Source organism: Oncorhynchus kisutch, linkage group LG8 (genome assembly GCF_002021735.2).
Source record: "Oncorhynchus kisutch isolate 150728-3 linkage group LG8, Okis_V2, whole genome shotgun sequence".
NCBI classification, from domain to species: Eukaryota; Metazoa; Chordata; class Actinopteri; order Salmoniformes; family Salmonidae; genus Oncorhynchus; species Oncorhynchus kisutch.
This window is the reverse complement of record NC_034181.2, coordinates 66,106,067-66,132,664: the sequence shown is the minus strand read 5'-3', so window position 1 is coordinate 66,132,664 and position 26,598 is coordinate 66,106,067. Positions and strand designations below refer to the sequence as shown.

Sequence of the window (26,598 nt, the reverse complement as noted above, 5' to 3'; positions counted from 1 at the left end):
CAGGGCTACCTGTGCCAGCACACTGCTCAGTCACTCACTCACACACACACACAACCCCAGGGCTACCTGTGCCAGCACACGGCTCAGTCACTCACACACACACACACACACACAACCCTAGGGCTACCTGTGCCAGCACACGGCTCAGTCACACACACACACACACACACACACACACACACACACACACACACACACACACACACACACACACACACACACACACACACACACACACACACACACACACAACCCCAGGGCTACCTGTGCCAGCACACGGCTCAGTCACTCACACACACACACACACACACAACCCCAGGGATACCTGTGCCAGCACACGGCTCAGTCACTCACACACACACACACACACACACACAACCCCAGGGCTACCTGTGCCAGCACACGGCTCAGTCACTCAAACACAGAGATATAAGACAGGAGTGGTGTTTTATTCTACACCCGGCTCAGAGTGAGTTTTTCAGGCCATCTTCTTTGTGTCTTTTCACAGTAAATACAATGACCTCGTTGGATGTAATTGCTGCCATGACATCAGTGTGTGTGAATAACATAGGTGCTACTTGACATTATTCATCAACATGCCTTGTGCCTGGAACCAGCTCTTCATTTTGCCCCTCGGTCAATGGTGAAACCATGGCGCTATGATATCACCGGATATGTTATCCTCATTGATATGGTAAAGAGTATGGATCAGGTTTAAATGGCAACACACTGTGGCCTGTAGGTTCTGTGTCCTGTAGGTTATGTGTCCTCTCCCTGTCTCTGTCCCATGTTCACCTCCTGTCACCAGCGCTCACACACACACACAAACACACTCAGTGCCGTCCGGAAAGCGTCCAGCTTTACCTTTAAGTGCTGAGAATCACTGGGATAATTACAAAGCAATACACAGCCAGACACTCACTGGCTCGTTCACACAGGGAATTTGGCAGCTCTCGCTGAATTGATAGCCATTTAGCCCGTGGATAGTCATCTGTTTTAATGCATTAATTTTGTATTAACAGCACTGCCAAATGTAATGGTGGAAATTGGGGTATGATCATAATGGAGAGTGTGTGCGTGCCTGTCTCTGTGTGCCTGTCTCTGTGTGTGTGTGTGTGTGTGCGCACCTTAATTTCCACGTGTGTGTTTATGTGTGTGCATGTATTATACTGCTCCATTGGGGACCATTCTGTGGAATTACCGGCTTGTGTTGGCACTCTAGCTGCCTTCCACCCTTCCAGTAATACCCACGTCCATGTCACGTTGGCTCTCCTCTCTTCTCCTCTCTCAGCTACTGTTTTGGTTAAAGGTGTATTTTTACATCCCATTGAAGTGGATGTAAATGCAGGTGTATGCAGCACTCTGGGTGGGTGTTGTAACTGATCTGTCCTTATATTGCCCACTGAGAGGCCAGGGTGCAGTGTTAAGTTGCCAGAGAGATGATGTGGTGGCGCCCACACCGCCCCAGTCCCTCTCTACCTGTATGAGCACAGATCCCTGCTTCAACCTCCACAGAGAGAGGAGGTAGAGTACAGAGGCCTGGCTACAGAACAGCACACACATTCTGCCTCCCTCGCCCCATCCTTCTCCAGCACTCCATGCTCCCATTCTCTTATCCATGCTCGGCTAAAACTCCTGTCTCCTGTACGGCTGTCGTAAATTCCCAGCCAATTAAATGGAACTGAAGAGAAATTGAAGCCATGCGGCCTGTTGAGGAGGGGCTGACAGCCGTCCTCCAGCCTCCACCCAGCTCTGTAGCTCAGCTCCTCTCAGGGCCTCAGTGGGGTGCTTGGTGCTCAGGGGCCCCGGTGCAGGGCAGCCCAGGCAGCCTCCTCTCCTCTCCTTTGGAACGGCCAGGCCAGCTCCTCCCAGCTTTCTCTCCCAACATGACTTTTTAATTAAACCGCTGAATTCCTGCACTCCAGTTGGAGGTGATTTATCAGCTAGGGGCTTCATTGCAGGATCATAGGAAACAGACACAGGCCCTGTCTAATGCATTACTGTGTTTCACATCCAACGTTTGTGTGTACATGTGTGTGTGCTCCTAGATAGCATCACTAGACTCTCTCACATCTATAATGTTGATGGAATCCTGTGTGTTTGTGAGCGTGCGCATGCAGGGGGGTGTTTCAGAGAGCCCCTGTTCCCATGGGTAGTGTTTAATCCCGTTTCTCATATAGAGCTCCCACCTACAACTGGTCAGATGGACCAGTCCGGGGAGGGGGGTGCACTGCTGTGTTGGCCCTGTACTGATCAGGCCCCATATCTCTAACAACAGTCCTCCATCACCCCCACTCTCTGTTTGGTACGGCCCGGTGCTGTTTGAGTAAGTGTGGTTGTTAACACACTTACAGGTGTCTGTGGTCTGTAAGAGGTGGTGATACAGAGGGGATGAGGTCTGGTTTGGACTGAGTCGGGCCCTGCCTACAGCCCAGTCAGTTTGAGGTGATATACGGCCTGTTCTAGGCCAGGCAGTCTCAGGTTCACTCCTGCATAAATCCTGTCCTTTTTATGGGAAGCTGTAAAACTCCCAGGATTTTTTTTCTACCTCTTGAAACCAACTTTGAAGTTTAGGTCAGGTGTCGTCTGTTTTTTTTGTGTGAACTCACTGTCTCCTTTTTTGCAGCCTTGAGTCGTAATGCGGTAAGAAGTCCCTCTCGCTCCATTTTTTTTGTTCGACATCTGCTATGACTTTAAAACAGTGTGCCATTTCTCAGCTCAGCAATCACACAATGGATTTGGTGTTATCTACGAGTAAATCTGTCTGTCAGATTTCTCTGTACCTGAGCTCTGATGCAATATGTGTGGACGGAAGAGAAGGGGGGGGGAGAGGAGGAGGAGAAAGGGGGGAAACAGCTCGCACCAGCAGAATATCCAGCAGCACCTATTCAATGACATCATGGAGGGCTTCAAACGAGGCGAGGAGGGAGAGCACAGAGAGAGAGACAGACCCTTTTAGAATCACCTAATAATTATATTACACAGAGCTGTGGGGCTTGCAAAAAATAAAAACTCCCTACTTTTTCCTGGAAGCAGTGTCCTAATGTACGTTTAGGTGTAGAAGTGAGAAATATAAAACCAGGGAGAATGGAATACAATTGCCCAGAAAAGCCCATAGCGATATTACAATATTACCAGAAAATTAAACATTAGAAGAAAATATGGGAGTATTTCTGGGAACATCATATCGTTATGATTTTTTCTCAGCCCAGGCTGTCAACACCTGATTCAGATGTAATGTGGTTAAAAATCTAATGTTTCCATTGCTTTTGCATTTCCCAGCCATCTAAACATGTTGCCTCAATGCAGGGCAAGCCGGTTCAGGCTCCTCTTAATTAATCAATTCGTTTTTCCCGACCTTTGTCTAAGTGTGGGGGGTGGCCTGTATGAGAGATTAAGAGAGTCGTGGTGGGAGGCAGATTCAGGATAACAGCCATTTTTTCCTCTCTCTCAGTATGAAGCCACACATTCAAAATGAAGCCTGTTTCAAATAAAACCATACTGAAATGTAGCAATCTTTCTTATAATCTGCTTATGCTTGCATTGTGTATCCAAGTTATTTTTATTTCAGTGTTCACATGATATGACGAATTGCAGTAGCAATAGTCTTGGATAGGATTAATAATTACCTATCAAATTGTATCTCCACTAAGCTCCAATTGCCTTATTTTTGTTGCCTATACATGCAAATCTCAAAAGCTTTCAAAGCCATGCATGGAAAACCCGGCCATTGTTACAAATAAATCACCATTTTTACATGTATTTATTATCCTGGCAGTTTTTAATGGAGCATTAATGATGGACGGAAAGTACATTTATTTGGATTCATTATCTGATCTAGTCCTCATCTGGCAGTGAAGTGTTTGTTGTTTTCAGCCCATTCACCCATTCAGCCACTGAATCTCACAAGAGACTAGGCCATGAAGATTAGAATAGAAAGAAACATCTTGTGATGATTGACATTGATTGCAGCCCCAGAAATCCACAGCTAGACTCCAGAGTGGGCCGTATGAACAGAACATGACAGGCGTGAGAACAGTGGCCATACTGAGTCTGGCCCTTCCATTGTAAACATGAAATGATCAGGGCCCTGCTTTATAGGATAATTATCAATACCTCTGCCGATCCCCTAGTCAGGGCCATATTGTGTTGGCATTGTGCCATTGATTAGGCCTTGTAGGGGGTAATTAGTGTGTGGGTCCATGGTGTGGTGTTGGGAGAGATGGTGTCACTGTGCTGTGTGGGGCACGTTGTGTGTCATTATAGGGTGTGTGTTGGGTGTGCGGTACAGTGGAGTTGGAGTGTCAGTGTGGGGCACTTAGAGGAAATGTTGGGGTTGATAGGTCAATACAGTCTCTGTCCCCTGAAGGTCACTACCCTGTTGAGGAATGTTCTAGTTAGTTTCAGAATGTGGTGTGTGTGTCCCCCCTCTCTCTCTCCGCGTTCCCTCTCTCTCCCTGGTGCTTGCTGTGATAGGGACGATTTGACTGGCCCTGATCAATATTTAGCATCCCATGCATGAAAAGGCAGATGTTTGGAGTTTCCTTCTCAGAGACGAGAGGCTTCTCTTGAGTGAAAAGGATCAATGCTCCCTTCCGTCTGCCAGGTCTGTGGTGCTGCGGTCCTCTGAGGGGTGCGTGATGTGTGTCTCTCGACCCCACGCCTGGGCCCCTGAGACCAGCCCGGCTCCCACCCCTCTCTTCTCCTGTCCTGTTAGTCCACAGACAGATACAGCCAGACACAGAGAGAGATACAGGGCTCAGTCCAAACAGAACAGTGTGGAAGAGGGCTGGGTGTTAAACAACAGGGCTGTGATTGGTAATTGATTTGTTCATTTGCGAACTGTGTGAGTGAAAGTGAGTCAGTGGTGCCTGGCTAGCTGTCTGCCGTCAGTTAAAAGCCCTTTCTCTCTCTCTCTCTCTCTCTCTCTCTCTCTCTCTCTCTCTCTCTCTCTCTCTCTCTCTCTCGCTCTCCTCCCATAGCACCTGCAGCATCAGGAGAACGCGGTGGAGGGAGATGCCTGCTACTACCACTGTGTGCTGTGTAACTACTCCACCAAGGCCAAGCTCAACCTGGTCCAGCATGTGCGCTCCATGAAGCACCAGCGCAGCGAGAGCCTGAGGAAGCTCCAACTCCTGCAGAAGGGCCTGCCTGAGGATGAGGAGGAGCTCAGCTCCATCTTCACCATCCGCAAGTGTCCGTCTGCTGATACAGGTAAGATATAGAGCAGGAGGACTTACTCTCCACTATATTTTACAATGGGAGGACATACTCTCCACTATATTCTATAATGGGAGGACTTACTCTCCACTATATTTTACAATGGGAGGACTTACTCTCCACTATATTTTACAATGGGAGGACATACTCTCTACTATATTCTATAATGGGAGGACTTACTCTCTACTATATTTTACAATGGGAGGACTTACTCTCCACTATATTTTACAATGGGAGGACATACTCTCTACTATATTCTATAATGGGAGGACTTACTCTCCACTATATTTTACAATGGGAGGACATACTCTCCACTATATTCTATAATGGGAGGACTTACTCTCCACTATATTTTACAATGGGAGGACTTACTCTCCACTATATTTTACAATGGGAGGACATACTCTCTACTATATTCTATAATGGGAGGACTTACTCTCTACTATATTTTACAATGGGAGGACTTACTCTCTACTATATTCTATAATGGGAGGACTTACTCTACTATATTTTACAATGGGAGGATATACTCTCTACTATATTCTATAATGGGAGGACTTACTCTCTACTATATTCTACAATGGGAGGACTTACTCTCTACTATATTTTACAATGGGAGGACTTACTCTCTACTATATTCTATAATGGGAGGACTTACTCTCTACTATATTTTACAATGGGAGGACTTACTCTACTATATTTTACAATGGGAGGATATACTCTCTACTATATTCTATAATGGGAGGACTTACTCTCTACTATATTCTACAATGGGAGGACTTACTCTCTACTATATTTTACAATGGGAGGACTTACTCTCTACTATATTCTACAATGGGAGGACTTACTCTCTACTATATTTTACAATGGCAGGACTTACTCTCTACTATATTTTACAATGGGAGGACTTGTTCTCTACTATATTTTACAATGGGAGGACTTACTCTCTACTATATTCTATAATGGGAGGACTTACTCTCTACTATATTTTACAATGGGAGGACTTACTCTCTACTATATTTTACAATGGGAGGACTTACTCTCTACTATATTTTACAATGGGAGGACATACTCTCTACTATATTTTACAATGGGAGGACTTACTCTCTACTATATTTTACAATGGGAGGACTTACTCTCTACTATATTTTACAATGGGAGGACTTACTCTCTACTATATTCTATAATGGGAGGACTTACTCTCTACTATATTTTACAATGGGAGGACTTACTCTCTACTATATTCTATAATGGGAGGCCTTACTCTCTACTATATTCTATAATGGGAGGACTTACTCTCTACTATATTTTACAATGGGAGGACTTGCTCTCTACTATATTCTATAATAGGAGGACTTACTCTCCACTATATTTTCCAATGGGAGGACTTACTCTCTACTATATTCTATAATGGGAGGACTTACTCTCCACTATATTTTACAATGGGAGGACTTACTATCTACTATATTTCACCATGGGAGGACATACTCTCTACTATATTCTATAATGGGAGGACTTACTCTCCACTATTTTACAATGGGAGGACTTACTCTCCACTATATTTTACAATGGGAGGACTTACTCTCTACTATATTCTATAATGGGAGGACTTACTCTCTACTATATTTTACAATGGGAGGACTTACTCTCTACTATATTCTATAATGGGAGGACTTACTCTCTACTATATTTTACAATGGGAGGACTTACTCTCTACTATTTTTTACAATGGGAGGACTTACTCTCTACTATATTTTACAATGGGAGGACTTACTCTCTACTATATTTTACAATGGGAGGACTTACTCTCCACTATATTTTACAATGGGAGGACTTCCTCTCCACTATATTTTACAATGGGAGGACTTACTCTCTACTATATTTTACAATGGGAGGACTTACTCTCTACTATATTTTACAATGGCAGGACTTACTCTCTACTATATTCTACAATGGGAGGACATACTCTCTACTATATTCTACAATGGGAGGACTTACTCTCTACTATATTTTACAATGGGAGGACTTACTCTCTACTATATTCTACAATGGGAGGACATACTCTCTACTATATTCTACAATGGGAGGACTTACTCTCTACTATATTTTACAATGGGAGGACTTACTCTCTACTATATTTTACAATGGGAGGACTTACTCTCTACTATATTTTACAATGGGAGGACTTACTCTCTACTATATTTTACAATGGGAGGACTTACGCTCTACTATATTCTACAATGGGGGGACATACTCTCTACTATATTCTACAATGGGAGGACTTACTCTCTACTATATTTTACAATGGGAGGACTTACTCTCTACTATATTTTACAATGGGAGGACTTACTCTCTACTATATTCTACAATGGGAGGACATACTCTCTACTATATTCTACAATGGGAGGACTTACTCTCTACTATATTTTACAATGGGAGGACTTACTCTCTACTATATTCTACAATGGGAGGACATACTCTCTACTATATTCTACAATGGGAGGACTTACTCTCTACTATATTTTACAATGGGAGGACTTACTCTCTACTATATTTTACAATGGGAGGACTTACTCTCTACTATATTTTACAATGGGAGGACTTACTCTCTACTATATTTTACAATGGGAGGACTTACGCTCTACTATATTCTACAATGGGAGGACATACTCTCTACTATATTCTACAATGGGAGGACTTACTCTCTACTATATTTTACAATGGGAGGACTTACTCTCTACTATATTTTACAATGGCAGGACTTACTCTCTACTATATTCTACAATGGGAGGACATACTCTCTACTATATTCTACAATGGGAGGACTTACTCTCTACTATATTTTACAATGGGAGGACTTACTCTCTACTATATTTTACAATGGGAGGACTTACTCTCTACTATATTTTACAATGGGAGGACATACTCTCTACTATATTTTACAATGGGAGGAGTTACTCTCTACTATATTTTACAATGGGAGGACTTACTCTCTACTATATTCTACAATGGGAGGACATACTCTCTACTATATTCTATAATGGGAGGAATTACTCTCTACTATATTTTACAAGGGGATACAGACACACTCACCAGCTACTGGCTGTACCTGTAGCTGCTTCATAATACTTCACACAGGGACTAAAGAGGGCTTTATTTTATGTCCTTTGCGGTGTAGATATGAGCAGCAGTGCTTATGTTAATTATCAAAGATAATTTGATTACTTTCATGGAACCAGCCACCTTTAGACAGTGACTGTGCTGCTGTTGCTGTTATTATTTTCCCTGCAAGGGAAATGTAATCAAAAACATACTGATAAACTGATTTTAAAAAGAAAGTGGTTCAAATGTGAGTAAGTGTCTGTGCCGTATCGTATTCAAACAAGACAAACAGTTCCCAATGCCACTGAGTCTGTGCTATGATATTGATATAAGCAGGTAAAACGATTATAAAATGGTGGACAATATATTTTCTTTGGCACCTCAGATTCAAAATACAGCGTGCTCTAGATTGTTTTACTTTTGCTGGGACACAGTGCATATCTAACAGGAAAGCCACCTGTCCTCTGTAACTCCTCCCACACAGGTAGAAGGCAGGAAGTAGCTACTGTGCCCCTGTTCTGTCAGGCACAAACCCTACACTCTACGTTTATTTATGTATTTTTAGTTCAGAGTAGTGCATGTATTCAGAAAATGTATATTCACATCTTTTTTCCTCGTCATAACTAAATGAACTGTAACTAATTATTTCTGAATGCAGCCTTTTTCCTATATATGCACAATTCAGTTGGATGCTTTCTGAGAAATAATACTAATAATTCTGAGATCAGGCCGTGCCTGCAGTGAATGGAGCGACAGGGCCTTGCTGTTCAGCCAATAAAGACACATTCAGAGATGCCATCAGGCCGGAGGTAGGAGGAGCAAAGCAGCAATAACAGATACACCCACAGCAGCAGCAGTCAAAGGCACAAACAAAAGCCAGGATTGGTTGTTTGTTAGGGGCCGATTAAAAAGGAGTGAGCTGCGGTCAATTAACACTGTGTCTTAGCACAGATTTGGTTTTCTAATCACTTTAACTTCTGCACCCTGACAATGGGCCTCCATTGTGTGTACCCCCGCAGAGTGCCGTCACTGCCCTCCCTCACACTCACTCTGTGTGTTGTTATGTAAAAAAAAGTCTGGGCCTCTGAAAACGCTTTGTTCCAAGGAGGCAGGGATAATGAAGCCAGAGGCCGGGAAATTGCGCAAAAGGCAGTCACAGATCTGAGGCAAATCATTAGAGAACACATTTAGACGAGCAATTAAGGACAATTAAGCTTTCTGCTTACTGCACTCCAAATATGTTAATGACTACAGTACAGTGGACAAGTGAACATGTAAAAGCAAGAGGAAGCCCACTTAGGTTAAAAGGGGGGGGGGGATTTTGTGTTAGAGGAAGGAGGGGGGCTGCGGTGTGGTTCACAAACAAGTCTCTTTTTCTATTTTTTTGGTTGAGGTTCTGTTTATTTATATATCTTCTTTCCTAACGTTTGATGTGTGTTAATGGATAACCATGTTTGTAAGAAACTGAATGAGGCTAGCTGTAGGTTAGGTAATGGGCTCCTGCACGGGGGTGGTGTGGGCAGAGCAACACACACACACACACACACACACACACACACACACACACACACACACACACACACACACACACACACACACACACTGTACACATACGCTGGGGGTGCTCCCTCCAGCCCCCCTTCAGAGATACATCAAACTACAGTCTTCCAGACCACATTATCCCACAGTAAACACACGACAAACACTACAAGATGGTGGATAAAAAACGTTCTACTCTGTGATAATTGTTCAGGCCGCTAGTGGGGTTTAGTTCAAGGTTAATGCCTGCATGAAGTGTGTACTTTTAAGATGACTTGATTGCCTTGCTGTCAGGTCCTTCAGTTGATTAATTTAATCACCTCATCTTTTCCCAAAAGTAATTCAGCTACTTTTGATCTGAGAGGTTGAGAAATAGAACGGGAGGGTTGTTAGGAATTAGATCACTAGGTTCGGCTGATTGTAACACACTGATGAAAGGCAAGGGGAGTTCATTGGAAATGTATCACAAGGTCAAAGGGTGGAATTGATGTGTACAAGACGTTGTTTTATCAAGACATCCAGAGATCATTATGATCCGGTACTTTAACCGTAAGCAATAGAGATCTCCTAATGTCTCTCCCAGTCCCTATCCTGTGTTAGTGACTCTGTTAGCGGCTATGCATCATGCTAAGAGCCGTTGTTGTCATGCTCCTGAACAGTCTGGCATCCTGGGACTTTAGAAAGCCAGAGGATCCTTTAATAGCCTGTGACAGAGCTCTGCGAGGCTCAGTGCTGAAGGCCTGTTTGATTGTGTTACAAAGTCAGGCTCTGCTCGCTCCCACCTTACAGGCCAGCGGACACTCTCTGCCAGGAAAAGACTGGGCGCAGACCAAGAGCGTCTGGAACGGACGCCACCTCCCCTTTAAGAGCCAGGGCAAAGTTTTCCCTCTCTCCCTCGCCCTTTCTTTTTTCCTTTATATATAGTTTTTAAAGGTCCGTTAAATGAAATGAAGTGTGTAATAAAGAATGTCAGCCTTTTCTCGCTCTCCTACCCCCCCCCCCTTCGGGCACCTTGATCGAATTACGCTGATAATGAACATACCTTTTCATCAGCGAGAATGAACTGTTGTGAATTCCTAGACTCCTCCCCCCTTCTGCCAAACTACCGCTTCACCTCCTAATGCCTTGTCCCAGCACCAGTGAATGACCCAGTCCCCCACCCCCTTTAGAGCTGAACCATTCCCTCCTGGTGTAATATTTAATTTCCTCCCCGCTAGCTCTTCGGAGGCGCAGGACCCTTTCTTGTGGTCGAGGCACAGTTGCTAAAGTGGTGGAAGGTTCCCCTGCTTGTTAAAACAAAGCTGACCCTGGATTTCTGGGTCAGCTAGGCAGTAATTCCCCTGACTGCTGCTGGGCTTGGAGCGCTGCTCTGTTGGTGTTAGGTGCTGGGCTACTAGTCTCCACAGGAGCTAGCTAGGAACTAGGCTTCCCCCAATCAGCAGCCTCCAATCAGCAGCCCTAGGAGCCCTGACCACTGTATCAAAGACCAGAGTGACGTCATAAAGGACAGATGACAACACAAGAAGGCTTGTCTCTGCAAACAGATGCAGGCAGCACAGAGACTAGGACAGTGTTTGCAAGGTGTGTAATCACACATGCACTCACACAGCAAGCCTTGCTGGGTGGGTGGAATCTGAAGGCCAGAGGTTTTTAGTGCCATGTCTCCCCTCTGTCAATGGAGAGTGCTGCTAAGGCGGCAGAGATGAATTTCCCATCCAATTAGACCAACGCTGGGATAAAAAGCAGCCATTGTTTTTAATTCCTGCCCCTTCTCTGAAAATTTGCTGCTTAAGCACGTTCCTCTGTGGATCTGCCTCCATTTGTCTTATTTAACCCTTTCTCTGGCTGGCCGGGGGGGGGGGGGGGGGGGGGGGGGGACAAAGGAGGCCTCAGAGGGACCCCAGCCACACCCACACCCAGCCACACAGCTGCCCTGTCCCTGGGTGGAGAGGCCACAGAGCACAGCCCGCTGTTGCCCTGTACTAACACACTGCACACAGCCCAGACACCGACACCTCACTGGATACACTAGCAGAGAGAGGGAGGGGAGAAGAGACGAGAGGAGAAACTCTTGTTCCAGGTATGTGTGTGTGGGTTTTTAGTGTGTGTATGGGGACTGATAGCTAGTGTGATACTCTGGCATTGGATGACACTATTTCTTATGAGTGATGTTCACCAGGGCATATAACTCACTGACACATTGGGGTTTCTCATTTCATAACAGTTAATGGACTAAAGTTATTTTTTGAGCACTGAACAGAATGAGATCATGCCTTTTAAAAAGGGCAAAGTTAAATAGTTATTGCATGGTGGGTGCCCTTCTGCCCGTGACTAGGGTCCTAGTGAAGGTGTGGTGGAGTGGAGCAGGCCACAGATATGGAGGGAAGCAGTGTGTGTGTGTGTTTCACAGAGGGAGCCTGTGGTGTGTGCCTGCACTTGTGTGTGTGCCTGCACTTGTGTGTGTGTGTGTGTGTGTGTGTGTGTGTGTGTGTGTGTGTGTGTGTGTGTGTGTGTGTGTGTGTGTGTGTGTGTGTGTGTGTGTGTGTGTGTGTGTGTGTGTGCGGAGGAGGCTGAGAAGGAGAACAAACAGGGCTGACGGTGTGGATTAGCCCCTGCTGTAAATCTGCCTCAGTCACAGATGGCAGGCCCTTGATCACTGGTCTGTGACGGCTTGGCTCTCATCGCAGGAGGAAATCCCTGTCTGTGAGGTGGCTGGGAGGGAGGCTGGGGCCGGGGCCCATCAGAGCAGCCTCCACTCATTGTCTCCAGTCTCTCAGGACACAGGGGCCTGCCTGGTCAGTCAGGGGTGTAGCATTAGTCAGGGGGGGTATAGAGCGGTGACGGGTGGGCTGGATAGTGACACTGCTGTAGCCATGGTAAAAACCCTACCAGCAGAGCTTGCTACTCAGGTCTCTAACCAGGAAGCGCAGTAACAAGAGCCTGGCTGGCACATCCCAGTGGGTGTGGCCTAGCGAGTGGGCAGAGGAGCATGCAGGCTGTTTGCATGGGCAAATGGAAATGAGGCATAAAGATGCGTGGAATTACTGCATACTGGCGGAATCCAATTTGAAACCCGCTGCTTGTTTCACTAAAAGGGTTGTGCTTCCAGGGTCACACACTTAATAGCAAACCCTGTCCTGACAACAGAGGCATCCCTCTTATCCCCACGCACCTCTCTCTCTTTCCGTCTCATACATAATTCCATGGTCCCAAAAAAGCTGGCAAAGAGCTTTGTGCCTAAAAAAATTTGCTAATAAGGCAAATACCAGATCCTCACTCATCTTCTGGGGCCCCTAGCTCTCTGGCAGCCATTACGGAGGCTCTTGGACAGCTGACAGGATATGTCAACAGTGGGGGGGGGGGGGGGGGGGGGGGAAATGGTGGGCTTTAAAACTATCCTCACCTAAACTGGGTTGGAATATCTCACGCTCATGCAGTATAGAAGCCAGGTCCTCTCCCTTCCTCTCGCCCCCTGCCTGCCCCTGAGAGCTGCACATTAGCTGGGCTTTGAGCTTTACCTTCTCCAGCTCCCACAGTGTTCCTGAAGGAGCGGGTCCTGTGGTGGGGCTGTGAGAGCAGAAGCCAGGGGAAAGCAGGGGTGAGCCTGGCCACACTCCGATGGAGTTGCAGGTGTGGCATGCAGCACAGCTCCCTCCCACAGACAGGAGGAGCACAGGAGACGGACAGCAGCCATCCCTGGAATGTCATCCTTTTTTCATGCTTGTTAAAATGCTACGTAAACCTTCCCAGAAACAGGATATTGTAGCCCCTAACCACCAGCCCCTTCTTCCACGCCATATTATGTCCAATCTGAAATTGACTTTGCTGTATGCTGTTTTAATAAAGGCTATTATTGCGGTGATGCAGAGTGGAGATGAGGTCTGGGCGAGGGTGGGTGAGGAGGGTTAGTAGGGTGAGGAGGGGCCCCAGTAGGGCCCGGGGCCCAGTGCCCAGTCTGGCTCTTGTCAGACGGCTGGCCTCTAATCCAGGACCCAGGGGCACAGGGAGCAGAGGAAATTGTTTGCTGTCCGCAGAACGTGGCAGGAATTTCATAAATACATTAGCTTTCATTTTGAAAAAACAAAACTAGCCTTTTATTAAAAAAAAAAAAAGCTGAAATAATGACTTTATAGACTTTCCAGTTGTGCACATTACACAGTTGCACTCATATGGCCCTGCTGTCCAAACTCGCACAAGGAAGTATTTTCTTTCCCTCTGGTTTATAGATGCCTCTGTATATATTCTACTGCTGGCTCATCCTGCAATAGCAAATTGACCAGAAAGCCACAATCCTATTTTGGGATAGACTATGAATCAAAACGTCCTGTGTCCATATTCATTCTTCCTGCATTTCATGACTGTACCCCAGAGCACTAAGCACTGGGCTGGATGGCACTGACCACTGGCTGCACTGTCTCAGCCTCTCTCTGCCTGGCAGGTGAACAAAGACTGGCCCACTGTGTGTCTGTCAGTCAACCCAATAGATGGCCTATGGAGTAGAGCACTAGGCTTTAGGGGGAAGAGAGAAACAGAGAGGGATAGTGAGAGGAGGCCAAGTGACGGGTGAACTCAGAAACTACAAAGATATTTTATTCAAAAACAAAGTTTAGACAAAATGTCTACTTTTCAGCCTGAACTTTTAACATGAAAAGTTTAGCATAATCAGATTTCTACATAGATACACTATTGAGTTTGTTCACTATGTGTGCTGTGCTCTGTGTGGGCTTTTCAGCATCAGGGATGGCACATGGGTGTAAACCTGAACTGGATTTTATGTTGCACACACTCATAAAGGAGTGCACACATAGGTGTCCACACACACAGAGTTAGCGGGTGTGTGGGTGAGAGAGGCCCTCGCTCCCTGTCATCGAGCCCGTTTTCAGGCCTTTATTTCAGCCGCCGACGAGGTGCGTCGCCGTCAGCAGAGAGGAGACAGGCAGCGCATTATAATATTGGTTTCCCTCGCTCCCGTCATTACCAGATGCTCTCCTTGAAAGCTGATCCAAAAGATAGACAGTCCATCAGGAGACAGTCTTCTCATTTTTACTTACTAACCGTGTTAATGAGTTCTATTTCCAGGCCCTGAGGCGTTGCTGCTGCATGTGTGAGCAGAGGTGGGGAGCAGCGATTTAGGGTGCTGGGTTGCACACTCCGTAGGGGTCTGTGGGGGGTAGCCCTGCTTGCCTTCCTGTCACTCAGCGAGAGAGTGACCACAGACACTCCTGTGGGCCTGTCAGTCTGGCTTGAGGGCACAGAGGGTTGCTGGCTCTGTGGTGGCAGAAAGGGGAACTGAGAATAGATGCGCTGACGTACAGAGAATGGCTCTGATGGGTTTGATTAAACCAGCAGCAGCAACAGTGTCAGACAGGAAGCAGAAGAGGAGAAGAGGAAAAGTGCTTTGTGAGAGAAGTGAGTTCATGTTCATTGTATCATTTCTGATAGTGTGAAAAGAATATATGAGTTTTTAGTGACTAGGTTATTATGAGTTTAGTCAAGGTGAATGTTTATAGGATTCTACTGCAGCGTCTTTGCAGATGTGCAACATGGCTGGCTGTTGTTCCACTAGTGCAGACAGCGGCTTGGCAGCCATCTTGGTTTATTTAGAGGAAATGCTGTAATGTAAGTGTATCACAGTCAGTTCCCCAGTGTGACTCATTTCACTGGCTCTGTAATCACACTACACCAATAACACCAAGTGTTCTATATAAATCCCATCCAATCAAAGCTCTGTATTAGGCCATCCTGGATAGCACACATAGGCACATCCATAAATCCATCACAGCCTAACATTTGATCGCTATACGATACGTCTGTAATGTGGCTACCTCTCCTGCCGATCACTAGCACTTGTAACTTTTTATTTGACATCAGCAGATAAGTTTTCTTTGTAGCTTACTTGGACTTCCCCCAAGACACACATTTTGATCTCACGCCCAGTAGGCCCTTGTTCGGATACATTTGCTATTGATTGCGCTGTTTGTTTATGTCAGGTATTCTGGGAACAAGAACCAATACATTCTTAAACGCCGTTAGATCGCTTTATTTGTTGCTATGTTTTGGTGTTGCGAGACCAAGCAGTTCACTCACTGTCAGAATCAAGGCAGCTCAATTTGACCATAGGCAACATGAGAGAGTGGAGAAGTTTGGGAAGTTTAGAATGGAGGCAGGGAAAGCTTTATTTCGTCTTTTTTAATAAGGCCTGTTTGTCCCCCCAGAGAGCACTGGCAGATCAAAGGCCATGATCTTTGCTCTGGATGAGTTCAGTCTCAGCTCAGCAGCCCTGACTCTCCCAGCTTCTCCCAGCCTGACAGCAGAACAAAACCAGGGAGTAAAGAATTCCCTCTCCAGCAGCCAATCTGCCCTCACACTCTGAAGGCTCCATTACAATAAAGGCAGATGAAACAAACACTGGCTGAAAGCAAGAGATGATTCATTATCTGTCCCGTGATAGATGTGAATGACTGGCGGAGAGAACCACTGTGGTGTCTGATTGTGTGTTTGTGTTTTACACACCATACCCACTCTCTCTCTCTGACACACACATACAGCGTTGTGTATGTGTGTTGGCGTCATAGCCTTGTGCTGTCTGTCCCTCCACTTCATCAATTAATAGCAGCCAGGCAGATGGCAGTGATGAGAGAGGAGCAGGAATAATTCAATAGTGAACCCTGCAACCTTTACCTGTGGGCCTGCAGGCCTGCCATTGATTCAGCCTGCATCTGATTATTCAGGAGAGAGGGAGGGTATGGATGAGTGAGGAGAAAAATACATGGGGAAATATGAGTTGGTGAGAGAGAGAGAGAGAGAGAGAGAGAGAGAGAGTCCAGGTTTGTGATGGTTGTGACATTAGTACGATCTATCAGCAGTCCGTAGGGGGGAGCAGGTGTTTGGCTCAGCTCGGGATGTCTCCTGTTACCCCCGGCAACCATCATCACATTTCTCCCCACAGGGATAGGCTGGGTATCAACAGTACAGAGACAGGGATTCTCACACTGTCCCCCCGGCCTCAAAGGACCACTCTGGCCTCACCTATACACCACCCGCACTGGGCAGGCTATTGATCACAGCACATCTTCAGCTCCTGGCCCAGTGTCTGCATACTGCAGGGGAATCTCCCTGCCCACCTCAAACAAAGTGTTAACATTGGCCCTAATAGAGGATTCATGTTTAGATGCAGAGTGTTGTGGGGTAATGTGGTGGTGCTCTGTGGCTGCTGATTGGACAGCAGTTTCCGTGTGATGGCCTGTTTGTTAAAGAAGGGCCGGAGTCTGGATTTTGAAGTCAGTCGTGCCCATGGCCTGGGCTGGGTGGAAGTCTGGCTGACTCTATTTAACCAGATGTGAGGCCCTTTTTCTGCCCAGTGACGATCCAAGACAAGATGGTATTTGTTTTTGACAAACTGGGACATTCCTGCTGTTTGACTGGGCTAGATTTATGGCATCCCTCCTGGTCCGGTGGAAGGCATAGCCCTCACACTGTCTCTTTGTCTGGTTGGGCCCGCTGCCTTGTCACTGCTATTTTATTAGCTGCTACTAGACAGATTCACCCACAAGCCTGTTTAGATGGGCCAGAGGAGGCCGCCCGGGCCCACTGATGGATGGTATTTAAAGTGCAGAAACTCCCAGAAAAATGACTATTGCGTATTATTTTAGTGCAGTCTGGGCGCGGGCCCCTCAGACAGGGCGGGGCGGTGGAGAGGAGATTCACCAGTCATTAGAGCAGAAGCACTGCATCAAAGACATAGCTCTCATCTGAGGGATTATATCTGCTTCTTAAACGTGTTGTATTATGTGTCTTGGCCATCCCCTCGACCTGGTGTCTGTTTACATTACAGTATGCAGGGCACAGCCACTGAGTCAAAGGCCTGCCTCTCAAACACTACCCAGAATGAATATGGCCAAGAAGACAAGTGTGTTTCTCTCTGTTGTGTCACTCATGGGTTTCAGATTAAAGCACTGCATTTCCTCGTGAAATAGTGCCTCGTTTATGCTCATGAGTAGAAATAACTCAGATAAAAGCATGGGCAAATCTGTTTTCTGAATTTCCTATTGTCTTTGTTTCACACATTGCCTATAAAATGGTTACTGCATATGCAATCATTGCCTGTTGATTTCCAATCCCTGCAGCAGTTTATAAGGGCTTTTTCCTTTTTTATTGTTCTGGGATTTTTGGCATGGTTATTTGTTGAGCCCTCAGAGTTCTGTAAAGCATATTCTTTCATTTAAAAATGAATTTGGAAGACACAAAGATGGGAGTGAGAGAGGAAAATATGTTGGAAGGCAGCAGAAAAACCACCCTGACCAATTTGAACCATTAAGATGAATAATCCACTGTTAAGAAAGCAAGCAAAGGTCAATTTTCACGCTACCTGCTCAGTAAGCATACAGGAGAGCCCGGCGTATCGAGTCGATTCAGCCACGCTGCACAGTCAAGAGGAAAGGACACGCAATTCAGGCCCACTTTAGAGTTGTGCCGCTATGTTAGACCAAGTGCTGCTATAAAAAGATTTTAGCCTCGCTCACTCAGGCTGATGGTCTCATGCACTTGTTTTTGAAGTTTTAATGCTCTCCCTACCGTGATAAATGTAGACTTGGATGACCAGTTTAGAACTAGTTTATTAACTTGGCCCCAAAAAAGACAATATTTGCCTTTATATAAGTCCTTGGTCTGAGATTCAGAATGCACAACAACAGCCTTATTCAGAGGCATAAGGTACAGGATAAACCCACAGCATCCAGAAAGAGTCTGGGCCTTTAGCCAGTGTTCCCACAGCCGGTGTCAATGCAGGTGAGAGCAACCTCTGTCTATTCAGGAGCAGGTTAGACAGTGCTGTAACACATTGATGATGATGTAGATGCAGAGAGAGAGAGAGAGCAGAGAGGTCAGTGTGCAGCAGGAAGCATAGCCCAGTGCACCAGACAGGCTAAAGGCCTCTCCTCTCCCCAGGCCCCACAGCCCTCTGTAGGGGATGGAGCTGGTACTGCTCCCCTGTGTGACTCCTATTAGAAATGGAGGGGGATTACACTGTAGCGTCTAAGGTCTGTGGTCATCTGAATTTTAAAACAGGGACTAATGGTGTCTGAGAAGGGTGGCGTGGCACTCAGGGAGTTGTATTAACATCCAGGTCCTTGTCACTCTTCCCTGTTCCCTTAATGAACCACGGATAGGGAACTGTGTTGGAAATGACAGGCAAGTCAATGGCTATTAAACAGCCAGCACACACAGTTAAAATAACTAGACTAGAGAAACCCTGCTGTAGAGAGATGGAAGGGGCTAACCCCAAGCAAGAGCAGCCTGTTTGTTTGGAGATAATATGTACACATCTGCAACAGTTTGGGAGCTAGATAATGTACTTAGTTCCTGTTGGGCTGTGTGAAATCTCATTTCAGAGGACCTGGTGAGAAAAAAAAGCATGATTATGGGGTGTGTTTTGGAAATGAGTGTCTCTCTCGTGTATATGTTGAATATCTCAGGCACGTGGGAAGGTTGAGACGGGGCACATATTTGGGGGCGAGAAGCAGTATGGCGTTACAGTGGCGGTGTCTGAATGGACGGTGCAGGTCACTGTCAATCAGCCAGACGGAGCGCTAATCTGCCGTTTGTTTGGTTTCCTCTGGTCCTCTGTCAACGGGGCCCAATATGGCAGGGGGAATTGGGGAAAATGGACCGTGTTTTTGTCATGTAAAACGGGGCGAGAAAATCTAATTGGGTGGGGGAGAGAGAACGATGTCTTCTTTGTTTAAGGGCCTTCCGCAGTCACTTTCCAGGCCCCATTGTGAGTGGCCCACAATAGTATTAATGTGTGCTCCTGGCCTGAGCTCTTCCTTTCTGTTGCTCTCTGTGCAGTCAGCTCCTGTCCGTTCCACTCTGTCTCCACGCTTCACCTCCACGCTCCAACAGCGCTGAGGACGGGGCACAGAGAGACCCCTCCACCACTACTACCCTTTTCCCAATCCCATATACCCCCCCCCCCACCACCACCACCACCACAGCCTTTACCCTGCCCGCCTGCCCCGTTTCCTTATTCCAGACCATTAAAAATAAAGAAATTGAGAAAATTCCGTTTCCCGCCTCCGGAAAAGTATCTTTACATTTCCTGGTACATGTTATCTGATTTCAAGAATTCTGTCATTTAATGAGAAATGATTGGAAATGATTGCTCAGTAAGTTAAGAGTCAGTACTTGCCATGAGGGGTGACCAAATTCACCATGAAAGATGTGTGTCTTCATCAAAAAGAAGAAAATACTTTCAATTCCTAACATCATGAGAATACTGAGAGGTTGCTTGGGATACATTACTACTTAGAAGTTGTTACTTCAGCCTACCTGCCAATACAACATATTAGTAAACATAGTTCATTGGAATGTTTCTCTATTGTAGTGTAGAGAGGGCAGAAACATGTGTAGTTGTTGTTGTGTGTAATCGACCCAAACTGTTGGGTGACATTGTACCTGATTGTCAACAGGCAGGTTTGGAGTGCACCCCTGCACTTACTGTGATTTCTCTCAAGTGTGATGGTGGTTAGTCTTCTTTCATCTAAAGATAGGAACCGTCTTTAAATTAGCCCTTGAGCCTCACTACAAAGAAGTGCACTTAACGCTTATGTGAGTCCCAATACAAATCCCCTGTGATTGGTGACTTGTCTACCTTTTTCATTTTGTGGCATTATCATATTCTAATACACTAAACCAAATCTAATAGCAAAAATAATAATAATACAAACCTGTGTTAATATAATATTTCTTGATACAAAAGCATAGCTGGGGGCAGGCAGACATGTGAGCTTGGTGAGTGGCACCACCCCCAACACTGTCCATGTGCAAATTGAATAACGACTAACCTCGTCATATTTAGTGCACTATTAATGGCCCTGTGCCTTGTGAAGGTGTAATCATGCGTGATAAAAACCGGGCTGAAGTTACTAAGCTACGAGCTCTCTTGTGTGCATTAAAGTGTCCTTTTTTTGTTGCAAAGGTCATTCATAACTTGGTCGCGCCGTTGATGTACAGTGAGAGATATTGATTGATTAATGCATAAAGTGCTCGGAATCCATTTGGCTCTGTGAAAGGGAATGGGAGAGAAGACTTGCTCTCTCCCCCTCTCTCTCTCTCCCCCTCTCTCTCTCCCCCCCTCTCTCTCCCCCCTCTCTCACTCACTCTCTATATTTTCACCTCTCCCCCCATTGTTCGAAGGGCATAATTTTTCGCCGGCTAAGTTTAAGGGACAAAAGCCCCGGATTCTGCCAAGTAATGCATTCAAAGGAACATTGATTCTCATCAGTGTCAGTTGAATTACTCTCAAAGGCTTGACAAGGAGTTGCTCTTATATTAGCCTGTCTCTTCTCCTGCCCCCAAAAGAATGTGTTGCTGCAAGGAGAGTTAGCTCGCAGTCCACCCCATCTCCAAGAACACAAGAAGATAATGTTTTATCTCCAAGTACAGAAAAGTTGTATTATCTTTATACTCTGAACTTTTCTGCAATGTTAACTCATTTAGTTAGATGGAGGATTGCCTGGCACAGTCACGTTCTCTCTCTCTGCCGATCCTCATTGTGATCATTGAGCCTTCCATTCATATGCAGTATACCAGTCATTGGTCATGTGTGGTTAATATTGGTGATGTCACAGGGTGTATTTTGCTGGGTTTAACCCTACCACGCTGTGTCTCCATTGTCCGTGCCTAGATGGATTCTTGGAGGACATGGATATGCTCCCCTCCGAAATCTGCGTGCCTCCTAAGGAGGTTTTGAAGAGCCTTTGAGGGCAGGGTCAAGGGGTCAGTACCTTAGCGCTCCGTGACAAGGAAGAGGAGCCCTTTATCCCTGAGGCCCCCGGCGGGGAGCCCTATGAAAGGGGCCTGAGAGACGGCCGTTCCCCTAGAAACATGGGCCACATTAGGGATTCAAAACAGAGTGTGCCATCCTCTGCACCTTTCATCTCCACCGGGGTCTGCTCCATTAGGATCTTTTATCTTTGTGCTGATGGCTGCTGCTGATAATGGGGCTGCCGAGAAAAGCCCCAAAAAGTAACACACAGCCCTCCTCCTCCTATAAGTGGAATAGCACATCCATCCATCCTCCGTGTACAGATTAGTCCATGCTGAATAAGCCGTATGGTTATGAGAATGTGTTGGTGTATTTTTTTATGAGAAAATATTACGCAGCATTGTGAATGTTATTTGCTGTGGCTTGCTGTGTTGCTAATGGTTTGTGGCCTGACCGCAGTGGCAGCCATGGCTACAGCGAGAGCACTGGTGTCAGCTGCCTTAACACTCTACAGCCCCCCCCCCCGTAACCCCAACCCCTCCCGCTGAACAACTATGACGCCCCCCTCCCTTCTCCATATTGCTGACAACGGATGGTGTTTGAATGATGATTCATTTTTAACCAATAAGATATGCAGTGTGTGTATACATTTGAGCTATTTAGCATCTGGTTTTGTATTTAGGGATGTTGTCTAGGTCTGGTAATGCAAGAAAGCTATATATGATCGGCCATCGCCTCGTAGGTGCAGGTATGGAGAGATATTTGAATTAGTCTGCTAATGTTTCTGTAGAATTGCATTACTGCCCTTCGGTAGTATCACAAGCATCTTGAAAAACGTTGCTTTTGGGGAAGAAAACACAATCGCATAAATGGTATATTTATTCATGCAGGGCAATGTTTTTCAAATGTTATAGTAATTATGAGAAATAGTCTTGCATTCACCTACATAGCCACGGTGAAGCAAATCTCATTTCCAAGGCAAGGCGGGGAAGGAACACACTGAATAATCATTGTGTTTAATGCTCTAGTCATAATCCCAGGTTTTATGATGGTTTTCTAATGATTTTCTAATGATGTTAAATATTAGTAGAGAGTAAAGCCATAATTTGAACGCAGCAGTCGTTTTGTCAACGCTCTATCAGGGCACCCGATTGCAACTGCAATGAATATTGGGCTGGGAATGAGATTTAAGGGCCATCCCTTTTGGTGTTTTATTTTGCCGACTCCCTGTCCCCCATAAATCCTCATCGCCGAGCTCTTGAAGCTAGCGCCCTCGCCCACGCTCCCCAGGTGGGAATACGATTCGGCGCAGCGGCCATTTCATTCAGGGTCACTGTCCGTCCACCACAGTCATTCGTAAAAAAACGCTGGAGCAGTCCCTGTGGAGAAAACAGTCCAGTGGCCTCCTGGGAAATAAAAAAGCAGAGGAAGAAGAGAGAGAAGGAGGAGAAGAAAATGGAGGGAAAAATGTCAGGGAGAGAAGAAGGGGGGAAATGCTTCGAATGGCTATCAAACGAAATACAGAAAGCTCAGTCCCTGATGAGTGACAATGTAGAGCAAAATATGTATTGGAGACAAAGGCTTTGTCTCCTTCCTGGGCCTCTTCAATGAATTACACCGCCCCCCCTAGCTTTTTAATTAAATGGCTGCAGCTCCATCTCTCTATCCGTAGCTCCCCATTACAGAGGCTAGATAAGGGATTGCTATCTGTAGCATGTTAAGAAAGGCTGCTGGGCAGCGAAGCCTCATGAAATTTGTCACAAGATCTCATTTTCCTCATTGCCAGACTTGATGCTTATAATTGATATGGAGGCAGTAGTCATTTATTGGCTGTCCGCAATTATTATCGCCTACGAACGGGGGGATGTGACTGCAGTTTAGTTGGTGGAGGGAGGGGGGGGGGGGGGGGGGGCATTAAGTATGTATGTGTGTGTGATAATGGTGGGGGGAATGTAGTTTCAGGTTGTGCAGATTTCTTCATTTTTTTTGTATCTTGGTGTGTGTGTGTGTCCAACCGTCATGATCACTGCACTGTGCAAATTGATGTTGGCCCCGTATCATAAACAATATGTGGCCTCTAATGCCTGTGTGAGGAGCCGAGGTCACCACGCCAGCTGGACATTCACACACAGCCGGGGGGGTGGGAGGGCCGGGGGGGGGGGGGGGGGGGGGGGGCAACGCTTTGTCCACTTCTCTCTCAAGTCCACATTTATTTTGTCTCTTGATCTGCTCTGGGTTTTTTTCCTGGTATAATGATGATCATGCGAGAGCTGGGATTGTTAAAAATGTAGTCATTTGAATACTGAAGAGGATCAGGGACTCACACTCCATCAGGGGGAAATGCAATCAAGCATTTATTATTATATTTTTAATCAAAATGTGAATTTATTTACCTCATTACCTTTCGCTGGCAGATTCAGAAAAATATAGGGACACACACAGTCTGCACCCAAAGGAAGATTTGTCAGTACAATCTGAAATAACATGAGAAATCAATCACGGGCTTTTGGAAGCCTTTCCTTGTTTAATGCACATCGGAGCTGTGTTCTGATTTTAAACCACTTCCCAAGTTCATAAATTTCCCTGTCCTGGTCATAACATTAAATAAATAAATCTTCAGATTGCCAATGCAGCCCGACGAGGCGCTGCATTAAAAACATGCACTCATTAACACAGAAATATCATTAGTGATATGAAGGCAGCACTTTAGTTTAAAAATGAGGCAGCTCAATGCCCTCTATGTGCAATGTGGGTCACCTGAACTGTCTGGGCTGAGGACAATGTGCTACTGAAGGTGTTGTCCACTCATTAGCAACGCCGCAGTGGCCGGTTGCTTCCCTGGTGTGTGTGAGTGGGTGTCTGCTTGTCTCTCTGTGTATTCATGTGTCTGGCGTTAACCCATGTTCATGTATGCAGTGTGCATACTGTGCAGGTGGAGGCATTAGAACATGGGAAATATGACCTCTGAAAAAGCAGGACAGCTCTGCAAAAGGCTAGCTAGTGGATCAGAAATGAATGAAATTAGATGGCTACTTCCCTGCTTGTTTTCCAGAACCTAATAATGTTTGAACCCCATGTGGTTTATAACTATATATGTACATACACAAGCTAGTATTTATAACTATATATGTACATACACTAGCTAGCATTTTGATGTGTGCTTTTCATTGTCAGTTTGTCATGTGATGCTACCTTGGGAAGAATGTTAGCTACATGCCTCCAGTCTTTATCACTCTTTGATGTGCAACTGCTCATGTAGAATATTGCTTAAAGGTTTACCAACGCTCCTGTTTTCCCTGTTGTGCAGCCGTGAGCACAGTGGTGTGTGTGGAAAGCTGTCACGCCAGCGTCCTCCAACCAGCGCCACGTGGGGAGGGGGAGGGTTGAGGGCTGTCACCAGCGCCCACTACAGAGCATGCTCAGTGTGTTTCGGGAAGAGGGATTCTGTTTGTTGTGTCTACCTGCCCACCTGTTGTGCTGTTGCAAAATTAGAATTTCAAATCAAGAAGCCAGTGGTGAAAGCCTCTGCCTTTAATAATCATACCTGTTTACTCTTCAGGGAGTCATCCTTAAATGCCCTCCTCGAAACGTCCAGAGTCCTTAATAAAGCAGACAGGCAGGCAGAGCAGCCATTACACTATTATCTGGGATGTGAATCATGCAGGAGAGAATTGAGAGATGGAGGCAATGGAGGAACACCGGGGAGGAGGAGGAGGGGGCCTACTGCGCCCTTCATGCTATTATCTTTATAGCATAGCAAAACATGCTTCAGGCAATCAGCATGAAATTGTTAATTGCTCAGCCCACTTCTGTGTTGCTCTGGGGACAGGGACTGAAAGAGCCTTCAGGAGGACTCGGATCCAGCGAGTGTGGGGTGCCCGACTAACTGCCTGCACGCCTAGCCTCAGTATAGGACACAGTAATAACACTGTCAAACAAACAGCCACCCCCCCCCCTCTTTCCCTGACCTTCACAGCATTCATAAAGTGGAAATACAGTTACCAGAGGCAGCTTTTAATATCTGTACTACAGTGTAGAGATATGTTTTAGCCAACAGTTTAGTACAAATGTATGTTCCTGTCGCATTTATATACAGTAGTATACTCCTCAGTGATGTTGAGTTATCTCACTAACGTTGCTACAAGGTTGTTTGAAAGACAAGGTTTTAGGCAGTGATGTGAAAACTGGTCATAAGGTTTCTTCTACCCTGAAAAAGCCCTAAAACACTATAACCTCTGCCTTTAGTTTGGAAAGGCAAAAAGTAGACTTTAAACAGGAAAAAACCTTCAAGCCTGTTTAGCCTGTGCGTGGGTACAGTCAGGCATGTGTCTTGGATGAGTATATGTGGAAGCAGGCCAGGGTGTGCATTTCGGGGTGAGGTGTTTTGATCAGGCAGTCATGGATGTGAGGAGTGTGGCAGACAGGAGAGAATGAGCCTTGGCTGTACCCATAACAAAGGGAGGCCTTTGTTTTTTAACAAGACTCAAGGGGGGTGATTGCGCTCCTCCGCTCCATGTGTGGTCATCATAGATTGCAGTGGTCCTACATGACCCCCCCTCCCCCCCACCAGTGCTCTGAGAAGGAAATATTAGACATCTTTTCAAAAAGAGCCCCCCCCCCCCAATTACCCACGGCCCCTCCTCCTCTCTGGCTGTCATCTTGGTTCCTGTTTTTATGTTGGCTGGAGCATCATATTAATACGGCCTGTCATGCGCACTGATCGTCTTAGGCGTGGAGGAGGATGAGCCCTCACAAGGTGTTGTCTTCAAATAGGATTTCTGCGAGTGAGACGTCTTCGTTGGGCGATATCCCCCTCAGAGCAGCCCCTTTCTTACAGAATGATCTGTTATTAAGCAAATGAAGTGCTGCGGGCCCAACGTTAAATCCCTCCACTTTGTCATGGTGTGCTTTCAGTTATCACACCCTGCTCCCTCATTCATCGCTCATGTTCTCCCCGACTCTGCCCACGTTTT

General features: G+C 45.9%; 1 protein-coding gene across 1 annotated transcript in view; it reads left to right on the top strand.

Annotated features, from left to right (window-relative positions):
• The window catches only part of LOC109895393 (zinc finger homeobox protein 3), a 184,757-nt gene that overhangs the window by 101,426 nt on the left and 56,733 nt on the right, over positions 1–26,598 (top strand). The window contains 1 exon segment of the mRNA XM_031830911.1: positions 4,983–5,214. Within this exon segment, the coding sequence (XP_031686771.1) occupies positions 4,983–5,214 (232 nt within the window).